The sequence below is a fragment of the Equus przewalskii genome, chromosome 31 (assembly GCF_037783145.1).
Source record: "Equus przewalskii isolate Varuska chromosome 31, EquPr2, whole genome shotgun sequence".
NCBI classification, from domain to species: domain Eukaryota; kingdom Metazoa; phylum Chordata; class Mammalia; order Perissodactyla; family Equidae; genus Equus; species Equus przewalskii.
The window spans coordinates 8,336,594-8,350,117 of NC_091861.1; the positions used below are offsets into that span (position 1 = coordinate 8,336,594).

At 35.7% G+C, this 13,524-nt stretch overlaps 1 protein-coding gene across 1 annotated transcript in view; it reads right to left on the bottom strand.

Annotated features, from left to right (window-relative positions):
* The window catches only part of DNAH14 (dynein axonemal heavy chain 14), a 417,787-nt gene that overhangs the window by 157,822 nt on the left and 246,441 nt on the right, over positions 1–13,524 (bottom strand). Inside the window, exon 43 of the mRNA XM_070602297.1 lies at positions 2,391–2,475. Coding sequence (XP_070458398.1) covers positions 2,391–2,475 — 85 coding nt within the window. The remainder of the gene's footprint in view (positions 1–2,390; positions 2,476–13,524) is intronic.

Here is a 13,524-nt window from a genome sequence, read left to right on the forward strand (position 1 = left end):
ATTTAGTACATATGATTCAATTTTATTTTAGGTCAATTTATTAGTGAGTTTACCTATCTTTTGGGAGAGGATCTGATAATTCTCCATTTTATGTAGAAAGACACAAGTGAATAGTCATTCACTCTGTACTCCTCTCAACCAAGTTCTAGAGGTCGATTGAGTTCACCCTGGCTAAAGCCAGGCAGTGTGAATTTGGGGAGAATCTTCTGCAGTGTGGGTCAACCCAGGTCATCCTGGGCTGTGGGACCCTGAAATTCTATAGTGGTAGGGCTGATGGTGATGAAGCTGAACAAAATTTTGGGACTGCTTTCAAGACATTTTGAATAGTTCAGGATTTAGCATCATCATAAAATTATTTTTAAATTATGAAAATCCTAAAAATATATCACTGAACTGAAATTTATCATCAATCATTAATGTACAGTGCACGTGGACAATTCTATTTGAAATTTCCAGTCATGTGTAATAGTTCATTCAGCAATATTTATTGAATTCACACTATATATCAGTTACTCTGAACAAAATAAACATGATCTTTTATTTCCAGGACAAGAAAATGAATACTGAACCATGATAAGTGTAAAAAATAAGGAGTCAAGCACACCATGATGAATAGTAGTAGAGATAACTAATTTAGACTGTGGGATTCAAGGCACATCTCTCTGAAGAACCAACAGCTAAAGTGAGACCTGAAGAATGAGTGAGATTTGGCAAAATGCAGGAGGAAGAGCATTTGAGCAGAAAGAATACATGTGCCAAGACCATAAGGTCAAAGGATCAGGGCTAGTTTGAGGAACTGAAAAAGAAAACCCACTGTCATTGAAGCACATATACTGAGTGGAAGTGATCAGGAGTTGAGTCTGGAGAGGTGGGCAGGGTTTTTTTTAAGTTGTATCAAGCTGTTTTTTCCTTCCACTCTGAGTGTGATGGGAAGTCATTAAATGGCTATAAAAAGAAACACGCTAATTTATGTTTAAAAAAATCAAACTCTTGCATATAAATACCAGGAGACATGTACAAGCATATTAATCAAAGTAGTATTTGTAATACCACAATTTGAAAACAACCTATATGTTTATCAATGGATAAATAAATTGTGACATATTTATATAATGGACTCTTAGTAGTGAACATGAATGAAGAACCCCTACATGCACAGTGGATTAATCATAGGGACATAACCTTGAACAAAAAATTCAAGTCACAGAAGAACACAGAGAGTGACTCCATTTAAGCGTGAAAACATAAAAAGTTGAAAAATACAGTCGTGCATTGCTTCACGTAGGGGACGTTCTGAGAAATGTGTCGTTAGACAATTTTGCTGTTGTGTGAACAGCATAAAGTGTAATTATACAAACCTAGATGGTATACCCTACTACACACCTGGGCTATATGGTACTATTCTTGTGGGACCACTGTCATATATGCAATTAGTAATTTACCAAAAAATTGTTATGCAGCACATAAACTGTATATTGTTTGGGAATATATTAATAAACACAAAAGTTATCTCAGATGATAGGGTGGCATAAGATCTAGATAGGTATACAGGGGACTTCAAAGATAAATTAATGTTTTTTCTATAACTGATTGGTGTGTATATGGATGTTTGTGTATTGTTATTTATATCTTACACATATTTTATAAGTATTCTTTTATGGATACTTTCTATTTAATAAAAATTAAAAATAATATATAGTTGTCATGTTAAGAATGGATTGGAAGAACTGCGGAAACCAATCAGTAGGCTATTGCAACAGTACAGGCAAGAAATAACAAAGGTTTGGGCTAAGATGCTGACAATCAAGATGCAGATAAGTGAGTGAATTTGATGGCAGAGTAGACAGGTTGAGTAAAAACCATATTTAGAATGTTCTATCATTTAAAAGAATGTTAAATGGGACTCATAATGAGTAACTTTCCTGTCTTACAAAATGGGAGTGGAATTGTAGAGCTAGTGATTTCTATAGCTATAATTTATTGAACACTTAATATGCACCAAGCACTATTCTAGATGCTTAGCAATCACATTATTATTCCAGTTTTATAAATGAGAAAATCAAAGCTCAAAAATATTTAGTTACTGGTTAAACATTTCTTAGCTCTTCAATGGCAGATTCATGAAATAAATTCATGTCAATTTTATTCCTTTCTCAAATATGTACAGAGTCTGGACAAATAAATTCATGATATTCATGTAACTTAGCATCAAAATCTGGTGATCTTGTGTTAGACATACAAGGGCTCTATCTAGGCTGAAATAAATTTAAGTGGATTTTGATATTATGAGGTCATAAAAGTATTTGTTTATTGACAGGTAATCCTGTGCCTATTTGAGTGTTTGGCACCTTGTGTGTACTAAAACACGTCTGTTGAATGAATGTAGTTACCTCTTTTCCACATTCTTGAATTTGACAGAAACTTTTGACTGTGGAGAATTTGTCTCCTCAACTGATATATCTTTCAAATCTTCACCTTAAAAAGGAAAGAGTATTTTTCCACAATTAACAACAGACCTAAAATTTAGCTGGTTAACTAGTGAAGTTTAACCATTAACATTGTTTAGTTCATGTACTGTCATAGGAAAACATCTTTGTTTCACATACAGTATCTTAGAGTTATCTTATCAGATCAAAGTGGGAGTTACTTTTTTAAGAAAATAGGGACGAAGAATGTACCTGCAATTGTCTGAATCGATTCTTATTTATTTGAGGTGTAAATATGCATACTTTTGTTCTTCATTCTATTCTGGCAACTTTTTTGTAGGTTTGCTTGTTCCAAAATGAAAACATTCAAGTAACTACCTCTAAATATGGTGTATATTACAAACTAAACAATAAGTGGGTCCTAATAAAGTGAAGCATTAAAAAAGAAAGCTGAGGGCCGCCTCGTGGCCAAGTGGTTAAGTTCGTGCTCTCCTTCGGCAGCCCAGGGTTTCGCAGGTTTGGATCCTGGGCGCGAACATGGCACTGCTTGTTAGGCCATGCTGAAGCAGCGTCCCACACAGTACAACCAGAGGCACTCACAACTAGAATAAACAACTAGGTACGGGGGGCTTTGGGGAAAAGGAGAAGGGAAAAGGAAAAAAAGAAGAAGACTGACAACAGATGTTACCTCAGATGCCAATCTTTAAAAAGAAAGCTGTATGCTTTGCTACACAAAATTCATCAAAATAAATATCAAACAGGTACACTTGAGGCAGATGGTAGCTGTCTCCCTCCTACCCCGTCACCTGCCTTTTTGTCCAAGTCATCCATTCCACAGAGGAACACAAAAAGTGAATGACTGATTATTCATTCTTCCTTTTAGCTTATTTTTTTTCTTTTACATTGTTTGTTTTCTCTATATTAAAATAACAGAGGCTTCTTGTAGAATATTTAGAAATATAGAAAAGTATACAGAAGAAAATAGCAATCATCCATAATTCCACTACCCATAGATAACAACTATTAAATGTTGATGCATTTCATGATGGTCTTTTCCATAAATATATAATATTTAAATATTAAATATGTAATATTTAAAAATTCTAATTCTTAAAAATTTAAAAATTCTTTAAGAGTTATTTCAGACAAACTAGTAGGATTTGTATTTTTGTTAATATTTTTAGCTCTCATCTTTATTTAACAAAGTTCTTCTAAATACATTCATGTTCAATATTTTGTTTCTTTTTGGTACCTGCATCAATGATCTCTTAATCTCTTCAAAGTTCCTTTAACAGTAACAGCTAATTGGGAAAGTTTACTGTTTCAAAGTATTACGACAGTTTCTACTTCTTAGAACTGATTCAAAAACACAAATACAAAATAAATCTAAGGCTTTATAAAATAATTTGGAAAATATTATTTTTTCAAAAACAAAATGTGGGACTGTAATATGCTTCTTCTACAGAAGTTCCTGCTACGTGATATATATAATACAAATCCAGCTATATAGCCGATGGGCTGAGCTCACAGTTTCACAGCTTTATCTTTGTTCTTCTGCTTTACTTGAGTTACAGCTTCTTGTAGCAATAAGAATCAATCAGGCTAGAAAATGCAGATAAAACTCAAGGACACAGAGCTTAATTAAGTTTTAAGAGAAATCTTTTAAAAAATAAGAAAAACTGTCGATACAAGTGCCTTCAAGACACTCAGCCAACCATTATATCTTGTTAGCTAAAGAGATTAGTAAGTATATACACATTACTATAAAAGTTGTTATGTTTATTCTTACTCTGTTTATCATAAAAAGTTGAGTTTTTAGATAATTCTGTCTGCTTAGATGGGCAAAGTGATTTCCTATAATAGCAGAAATTTTTGTTTTAAACTTTCCAAGGACTGTAGACTCTATTTGTTTTAGGAACCTACAGTTGTTGAAATGCTGTAGAAAATTGTATCTGTTACTTAAAGATCTACACTAAATTTGACACAGGAGATTCTTTGACCAACAATATTATGATAATTAATCCACTATTTGTGATTTCATCTTTATTTTATAACTTCATTAGTATGTAAGTTGCCTGACTTCACTGGAAAATGAGAGGGTACTGGCTTTCTCCTTTTGGGCCTGTTTATATCAAACCTGTTTCTCTGATGGTTTTACTTCCAAAAAGCAACAGAAATGTGACTTTTTCTCTATCAGTCTATTTTATTCCCTGCCATATCCATAGTGCCTAGAATGGTGCCTGGCACATAGAAAGTGATCAATATTTATTGAATGAAGTAATTCAGTCCTAAACATTTAAAGAACTTGTAACATGATCTCCTCTTTGACCCAAGGATTACTTACGATGACGTTGTTAATGTCTAATCTTTATGGTTTTTTCCCCTTTTAGGTATATTCTTATTGTTGATTTACTATTAATGGACTGGAGTCAGAAAACATGGCCTGTATAATATTGTTGAAATATTCTGAAGCATCTCTTGAGGCCTAAAATGTGGTTAATGTTTGTAATTGCCCTATGTATCTTTAAAAGACTATTATTCATAGATTCAGTAAAATTTCTATCTTTATCTATTAAAGTTCATCGAACATATTTTAACTATACATGTCTTTAAAAACTTTTCTAGACTATTACTTTCTGTAAGAGAAGTGCCCTCTGGTTCTGCTTATGTTTGACCCTGAATGTTCCATTGGCAGGTCTAACAGAACCCAGATTGTGATAGGCTTCTGGGTGCCCTGTCACTTAGTGTTCCATGACTAATCACTCCATCTCTATTAGGGCCTAGTAGCATGGGATTTTTTTTTTTGTTTTACTGTGATAAACTACAAGAAACAGAAAATTTACAATTTCAACCTGTTATGAAAGCTCTCATCCCACAGGCCAAGGATCAAATGTGGTGGAAGTACTAAGTATGTCAAACTCAATTATATATTTGGGGATCAGGAAAATAACAACTGGGTGGGGGTGGATCCCAGTGGACTCCAGTAAACTGAACCTTGGTCAGGATTCTACATTCTATTTATTAAGGAGCCCTCATACACCTGCACTCTAATGGAAGGGGAGCATGAAGATGGTTAGGTTTCTGGATATCAATATCAATCAGACCCTGTGTCCAACAGTTCTGAAAACGTTTGAGTATTCCCCTCTTCCTAGTGTAAGTTACCCAAGTAAATGGCTGCAGTTTCCTTTGTAGAAGGAACAGTGTAATTATTCCTGTAAATGCTTTCCATGATGTTGCAGAGGGCCCCAGCTTCCTGTTTATTCAGTGAGCTCTGGGCCTGGAAGCTGGCTCAGGTCTGGAAATGGACAAGGGATCATGAGGCAACTTTTTATTGAGGCAACTACTTTCAATCTCCTAGTCATTCATCCTTGACTTCTCTCATGACCCAAGCTGATGGTACGTAATTGGATGCCCAGATATTTTGCCTCCAGGGATGCTATATTCTATTAACCATCTTAATAACTCTCCGAGAATCATCCCTGCCCCCCATCCCCCTACTAGGCAACATTCTGCTGGTTTCTAGAGGTTAAGGGCCATCATTGGATGTTTGTTGTTTCAGGGTCCCACATCTCCATCACTATCAGCAAGCCTGGTTCAGTAATGGTCTCCCCTACTGTCAGCTCTGGTCTACAGAGAGCCACCATTGAACTTATTAGTAATGTGTGTATTGGAGTGTTGAGAGGAGTCTGAGGGTTCAATACTTGGGGTATTATTTGCTCAGATGCCTCTACCCTAAGTGTACGGTTGGTCATTTAAACTTTCTGGAGCTTGGCCCCTCTAATTACCAAGTCCTGGTCTTGATCTTTCACTGACCTCCAGCTGCAGTACTTCCTGCAGAATTTCTTTGTATGCTACCCAGGAGGCCTTCTGGGAGGAGCTGCTAAAATATCTATGATCCTTGATTTGCTTATTTAACACTGTAGTTCTTCTGTCTGTTTCTTTATATATTTCTCTCTCTCTCTTAATCTAGAATATATATCTCCAATATATTCTTAATCCATCATAATCTCTTTTTATTGCTTAAAATGATTGTCAAGCTAAAATAAAATTTTGGCTGATATTTAAGTTGACAACTTGGCTTTCTTTTGGTTCATGTTTTACATTGTGCATCTTTTTTCTACCCCCTTATTTCAGCCATTCCATGTCCATTTTATTAAATAACAACTTTATTGAGATATAAGTCATGTATTATAGAACTCATCTTTTTAAAGTGCACAACTCAGTAGTTTTTATTATATTCATAGTTGTGCAGACACCACCACTATCTAATTTTAGAACATTTTCATCACTGCAAGAAGAAATTCCATAACCATTAGCAGTAATTCCCATTTCCTTCTTCCCCCAACCCCTAGCAAGCAAAAATCTTTCTATTTCTATAGATTTGCTTCTTCTGGACATTTCATGTAAATGGAGTCATACAATATGTAATCTTTTGTGACTGGCTTCTTTCACTTAGCATAATGTTTTGAAGATTCATCCATGTTGTGCATGAACCAGCACTTCATTCATTTTTATGGCCCAATAATATACCATTATATGGATATACCATATTTTGTTTATCCATTTATCAGTTAACAGACATTTAGGTTGTTTCTCCATCTTTCGGCTATTACAAATAATGGTGCTATAATCATTTGTGTCCAACATTTTGCATGCACATGTTTTCATTTCTCTTGGGTATATCTTTTAGGAGTGGAATTGCTGGGTCACATGGTAACTATATTTAACATTACAGGAACTGCCAAACTATTTACCAAAGTGGCTACTCCATTTGTTTCCCTTTGCTTTGATGATGATGCTTGTAGAGAAAAAAATCAAATCAGTTTCTATCTTTTAAATGGAGGTGTTTAACTCATTTATATTTATTGTAATTATTGTTGAAATTGAATTGATTTTCTGGTCTTTTGGTTGTTGTTCAAATTCTACCTTTTATTGTAAAGATCAAATACTCATTTGCATGTTAGAAAGCTATGCATGCTATTATCATTCTGAGACTTACCTCCAATATATTCAGATCCATACTTATGTTTATTTTTAACCCATCACTTTTTAAAATTATTTTTCCTCAAACAATGCAAGTAATAATTCTCACTCAGCTTTCTTTGAACTATGACCTCCTTTCTTCCCTCCATCTCCATTTTATGTTGGAATTGTCAAAAATTTTGTCCAAAATTTTGTTCTGGATTTTTTTTTTTTAAAGATTTTATTTTTTTTTCCTTTTTCTCCCCAAAGCCCCCCAGTAGATAGCTGTATATTCTTTGTTGTGGGTCCTTCTAGTTGTGGCATGTGGGACACTGCCTCAGCATGGTTTGATGAGCAGTGCCATGTCCGCACCCAGGATTCGAGCCAGTGAAACACTGGGCCGCCTGCAGTGGAGCGTGCAAACCCAACCACTCGGCCACGGGGCCAGCCCCTGTTCTGGATTTTTATGCATATACTTTTGAGAAGTGTTCTTTGCTTACTTTGATGGTTTTAAGTTTTACTAAATTATTTAATCACACTTAACTTCCATATCTCACATAATCCTCCTTGATTTATTTTTTGCAGTACTGAAATGCTTCCTCCAAAAGTATCTTTTGTGTAAACATTTTCAGGCTTCATATATGTGAGAATATGTTTCATTTACCTCCCCCATTTATGTGATATGTTAGCCACATATAAAACACTTTGAAGACACTACTTCATTTTCTTTTTTTATTTTAATTGATTTCACAACAGTTTACATCAATGTGAGATATCAGTTGTATATTATTTCTTGACCATCACCACATAAGTGCTCCCCTTCACCCCCTGTGCCCACCCCCCACCCCTCTGTCCCTGGTAACCACTGAACTGTTTTCTTTGTCCATGTGTTTGTTTATATTCCGCATATCAGTGAAATCATCTAGTGTTTGTCTTTCTCAGTCTGGCTTATTTTGCTTAGTGTAATTCCCTCCAGGTGCTTCTATGTTGTCACAAATGGGATGAATTTGTCTATTTTTACGGCTGAGTAGTATTCCATTGTGTATATATACCACATCTTCTTTATCCAATCATCAGTCAATGGGCACTTGGATTGTTACCATGTCTTGGCTATTGTGAATAGTGCTGCAACGAACATAAAGGTAGATGTGTTACTTACGATTGTTGATTTCATATTGTTTAGGTAGATACCAAGTAGTGAGATACCTGGGTCAGATGGTAGTTCTATTTTTAGTTTTTTGAGGAATCTCCATACTGTTTTCCATAGAGGCTGCACCAGTTTGCATTCCTACCAGCAGTGTATGAGGGTTCCCTTCTCTCCATACCCTCTCCAACATTTGTTTAGTTTCAGTGATTACAGCCATTTTAACAGGCGTAAGGTGGGATCTTAGTGTAGTTTTGATTTGCATTTCCCTGATGATTAGTGATGTTGAACATCTTTTCATGTGTTTATTGGCCATCCGTATACCTTCTTTGGAAAAATGTCTGCTCATATCCTCTGCCCATCTTTTGATCAGGCTGTTTGTTTTTTTATTGTTCAGTTGTGTGAGCTCCTTATATAATATGGAGATTAACCCCTTGTCAGATATATTATTTGCAAATATTTTCTCCCAATTGGTGGGTTGTCTCTTTGTTTTGATTCTAGTTTCTTTTGCTTTGCAGAAGCTCCTTAGTCTGATGAGCTCCCACTTGTTTATTTTTTTCTTTTGTTTCCCTTGTCTGAGAAGACATGGTATTTGAAAAGATCCTTTTTAGTTCGATGGCAAAGAGTGTACTACCAATATTATCTTCCAGGAGTTTTATGGTTTCAGGACTTATCTTCAAGTCTTTGATCCATCTTGAGTTTATTTTTGTGTGTGGTGTGAGATAATGGTCACATTCTTGTGCATGTGGCTGTCCAGTTTTCCCAACACCATTTATTGAAGAGAGTATCTTTTCTCCATTGTATGTTATTGGCATCTTTCTCAAAGATTAGCTGTCTGTAGATGTGTGGTTTTATTTCTGGGCTTTCAGTTGTGTTCCATTGATCTGTGTGCCTGTTTTTATACCAGTACCATGCCATTTTGATCACTATGGCTTTGTAGTACATTTTGAAGTCAGGGATTGTGATACTTCCAGCTTTGTTCTTTTTTCTCAGGATTGCCTTAGCAATTCGGGGCCTTCGGTTGCCCCAGATGAATTTTAGGATTCTTTGCTCTTTTTCCATAAAGAATGTCATTGGCATTCTGACTGGGATTGCACTGAGTCTGTAGATTGCTTTGGGTAGTATGGACATTTTAACTATGTTTATTCTTCCAATCCATGTGCATAGAATCTCTTTCCATATGTCATTATAAATTTCTTTCAGTAATGTCTTATAGTTTTCATTGTATAAGTCCTTCACCTCCTTGGTTGAATTTATTCCTAGGTACTTTATTCTTTTAGTTGTGAATGTAAATGGAATTTTATTCTTGAGTTCTCTTTCTGTAAGTTCTTTATTGTAATATAGAAAAGCAACTTATTTTTGTAAGTTGATTTTGTACCCTGCAACTTTACTGTAGTTGTTAATTATTTCTATTAGTTTCCTGATGGATTCTTTGGGGTTTTCTATATATAAGATCATGTCATTTGCCAACAGAGAGTGTTTCTCTTTGTCACTCCCTATTTGGATTCCTTTTATTCCCTTCTCTGGCCTAATTGCTCTGGCCAAACCCTCCAGTACTATGCTGAAAAAGAGTGGTCATAGTGGGCATCCTTGTCTTGTTCCTGTTCTCAGGCAGACGGTGTTCAGTTTTTGCCCACTGAGTATGATGTTGGCTGTGAGTTTGTCATGTATGGCCTTTATTATGTTGAAGTAATTTACTTCTATCCCAATTATGTTAAGAGTTTTTATCATGAATGGCTGTTGGATCTTGTCAAATGCTTCCTCTGCATCTATTGAGATGATCATGTGGTTTTTATTCCTCAATTTGTTGATGTGGGGTATCACGTTGATTGATTTGCGGATGTTGAACCATCCCTATGTCCCTGGTATGAATCCCACTTGATCATAACATATGATCCTTTTGATGTATTGCTGAATTCAGGTCGCCAAAATTTTGTTGAGGATTTTTGCATCTATGTTCATCAGCGATATTGGCCTGTAGTTTTCCTTTTTTGTGTTGTCCTTGACAGGCTTTGATCAGAGTGATGTCAGCCTCATAGAATGTGTTAGGAAGTGTTCCATCTTCCCTAATTTTTTGGAACAGCTTGAGCAGGATAGGTATTAAATCCCCCCTGAAAGTTTGGTAGAATTCCCCAGGGAAGCCATCTGGTCCTGAGGTTTCATTCTTTGGGATGATTTTGATTACTGTTTCAATCTCTTTCCTTGTGATTGGTCTACTCATATTGTCTGTTTCTTCTTGATTCAGTGCTGGAGGTTGTAAGAGTCTAAGAATTTATCCATTTCTTCTAGATTATCCATTTTATTGGCATATAGTTTTTCATAGTATTCTCTTATAATCCATTGTATTTCTGTGGAGTCTGTTGTTATTTCTCCTCTTTCATTTCTGATTTTGTTTATTTGAGCTTTCTCCCTTTTTTGCTTTGCAAATCTGGCTAGGGGTTTGTCAATTTCATTTATCTTCTCAAAGAACCAGCTCTTTGTTTCACTGATCCTTTCTACTGCCTTTTTTGTTTCAATAGCATTTATTTCTGCTCTGACTTTTACTATTTCTCTCCTTCTCCTGAGTTAGGGCTTTGTTTGTTCTTTTTTAAATTCAGTTAGGTGTAATTTGAGTTTGCTTATTTGGAATTTTTCTTCTTTCTTAAGGTGTGCCTGTATCGCGATGAATTTCCCTCTTAATATGGCTTATGCTGCATCCCATACGAGTTGGTATGGTATGTTATCATTTTCATTTGTCTCCAGATATTTTTTGATTTCTCCTTTAATTTCTTCAATGATCCATTGCTTGTTCAATAGCATGTTGTTTAGTCTCCACATCTTTGTCCCTTTCTCAGCTTTTTTCCTTGTAATTAATTTCTAGCTTTATAGCATTGTGATCCGAAAAGATGCTTGTTACTATTTCAATTTTCTTAAATTTGTTGAGGCTTGCCCAACATATGGTCTATCCTTGAGAATGTTCCATGTGCACTTGAAAAGAATGTGTATTCTGCTGCTTTTGGCTGGAGTGTTCTATATATGTCTATTAAGTCCAGCTGGTTTAACTTTTCATTTAATTCCACTGTTTCCTTGTTGATTTTCTGTCTGTATGATCTATCCATTGACGTGAGTGGAGTGTTGATGTCCCCTACTATTATTGTGTTATTATTAATATCTTCTTTTAGGTTTTTTAATAGTTGCTTTATGAACTTTGGTGTGCCTGTGTTGGTTGCATAGATATTTATGAGTGTTTTTTCTTCTTGATGGAGTGTCCCTTTGATTATTATATACTGCCCCTCTTTGTCTCTCTTTACTTGTCTCATCTTAAAGTCTACTTGAAGCGTTGCAATACCTGCTTTCTTTTGTTTGCATTAGCTTGGAGTATCGTCTTCCACCCCTTCACTCTGAGCCTGTGTTTGTCACTGGACCTGAGGTGTGTTTCCCGGAGGCAGCATATTGTTGGGTCTTGTTCCATCTTGTCACTCTGTGTCTTTTTATTGGAGAATTCAATCTATTTACATCTAGGGTGATTATTGATGTATGAGGGCTTAATGCTGTCATTTTATCACTCATTTTCCAGTTTTCCTGCATTTCCTTTGTTTCTTGTCCTGTGTGTTTTGATCTACCCATTGAATTATGTAGTTTTTTTATGATGTGTTTCTTTGTTTTCTCCTTATTTATTCTTTGTGTCTCTGTTCTGCTTTTTTGTTTAGTGGTTATTCTGAGGTTTGTATTCAGAATCCCATGTATAAGATAGTCCATTTTCTGACGGCATCTTATTTCCTTAGTCTAAACCAATTCAGTCCCTTTCCTCCTCCCCTTTTAAGTTGTTTTTCTCATATCTTATTACATCTTGTGTTGTGAGTGTGTGGTTAAAATGACAGGATTATCTTTGTTTTTGGAGTTTTCCTTCCCTTTAGCTTAATGCTATACTTAAGTATTTGCTATCCTATTCTGATTCTGTTTACCTATTTATCTCCTTACTCTGTGTGTTGTGACATATTTCTCCCTTTTTTCCAGGTATGAGAGCCTTCTTGAGGATTTCGTGTGTGTGTGTGGGAAGCGGGGGGGGGGGGGGGGGGGCAGGGAGAGGGGGGGTTTCGTGGCTATGAAGTCCCTTAGCTTTTGTTTGTCTGGGAAAGTTTTTATTTCTCCCTCATATCTGAAGGACATTTTTGCTGGATAGGGTATTCTTGGCTGAAGATTTTTTATCTTTTAAAGATTTCAATAAGTCATTCCATTCTCTCCTCGCTTGTAAGGTTTCTGCAGAGAAATCCGGGGAAAGCCTGATAGGGGTTACTTTGCAGGTTATTTTCTCCTGCCTTGCTGCCCTTAGTATTCTTTCTTTGTCATTCATTCTTGCCAGTTTTACTACTATATGCCTTGCAGTAGGTCTTTTTACATTGACAAATCTAGGAGATCTGGAAACCTCTTCCACACAGATTTCCCTCTCTTTCCCTAGGTTTGGGAAGTTCTCTGCCATTATTTCTTTGAACACACTTTCTGCTCCATTCTCCTTCTCTGTTCCTTCTTGAATATCTATAATTCTTATGTTGCAATTCCTCATTGAGTCGGATATTTCTCAGAGACTTTCTTCATTTCTTTTTGGCCTTAGTTCTCTCTCCTCCTCTGTCTGGAGTATTTCAACATGTCTATCTTCGATTATGCTGATAAGCTCCTCTATGATGTCCACTTGAGTGTTCAGGGAATCCGTATTTTGTTTTATCTCTTCCATTGTGTCTCTCATCTCTAATATTTCTGATTGATTTTTCTTTATAGTTTCAATCTCTTTTGTGAATTAGCTCATGAACTTGTTGAATTGTTTCTCTACAATCTCTTTTACCTCTTTGAGTTTTTTGATGATAGCTATTTTGAATTCATTGTCATTTAGATTCAGGACTGAATTCTGAGTGCCTGTCATTTTCTCACTGGTCTGGAGATTTGATGTATTGTCTGACATTGTTAGAGGAGGTAGGTCAGGTTTTATGCCTTCTGATATTATTTGGTTGCAGTTAC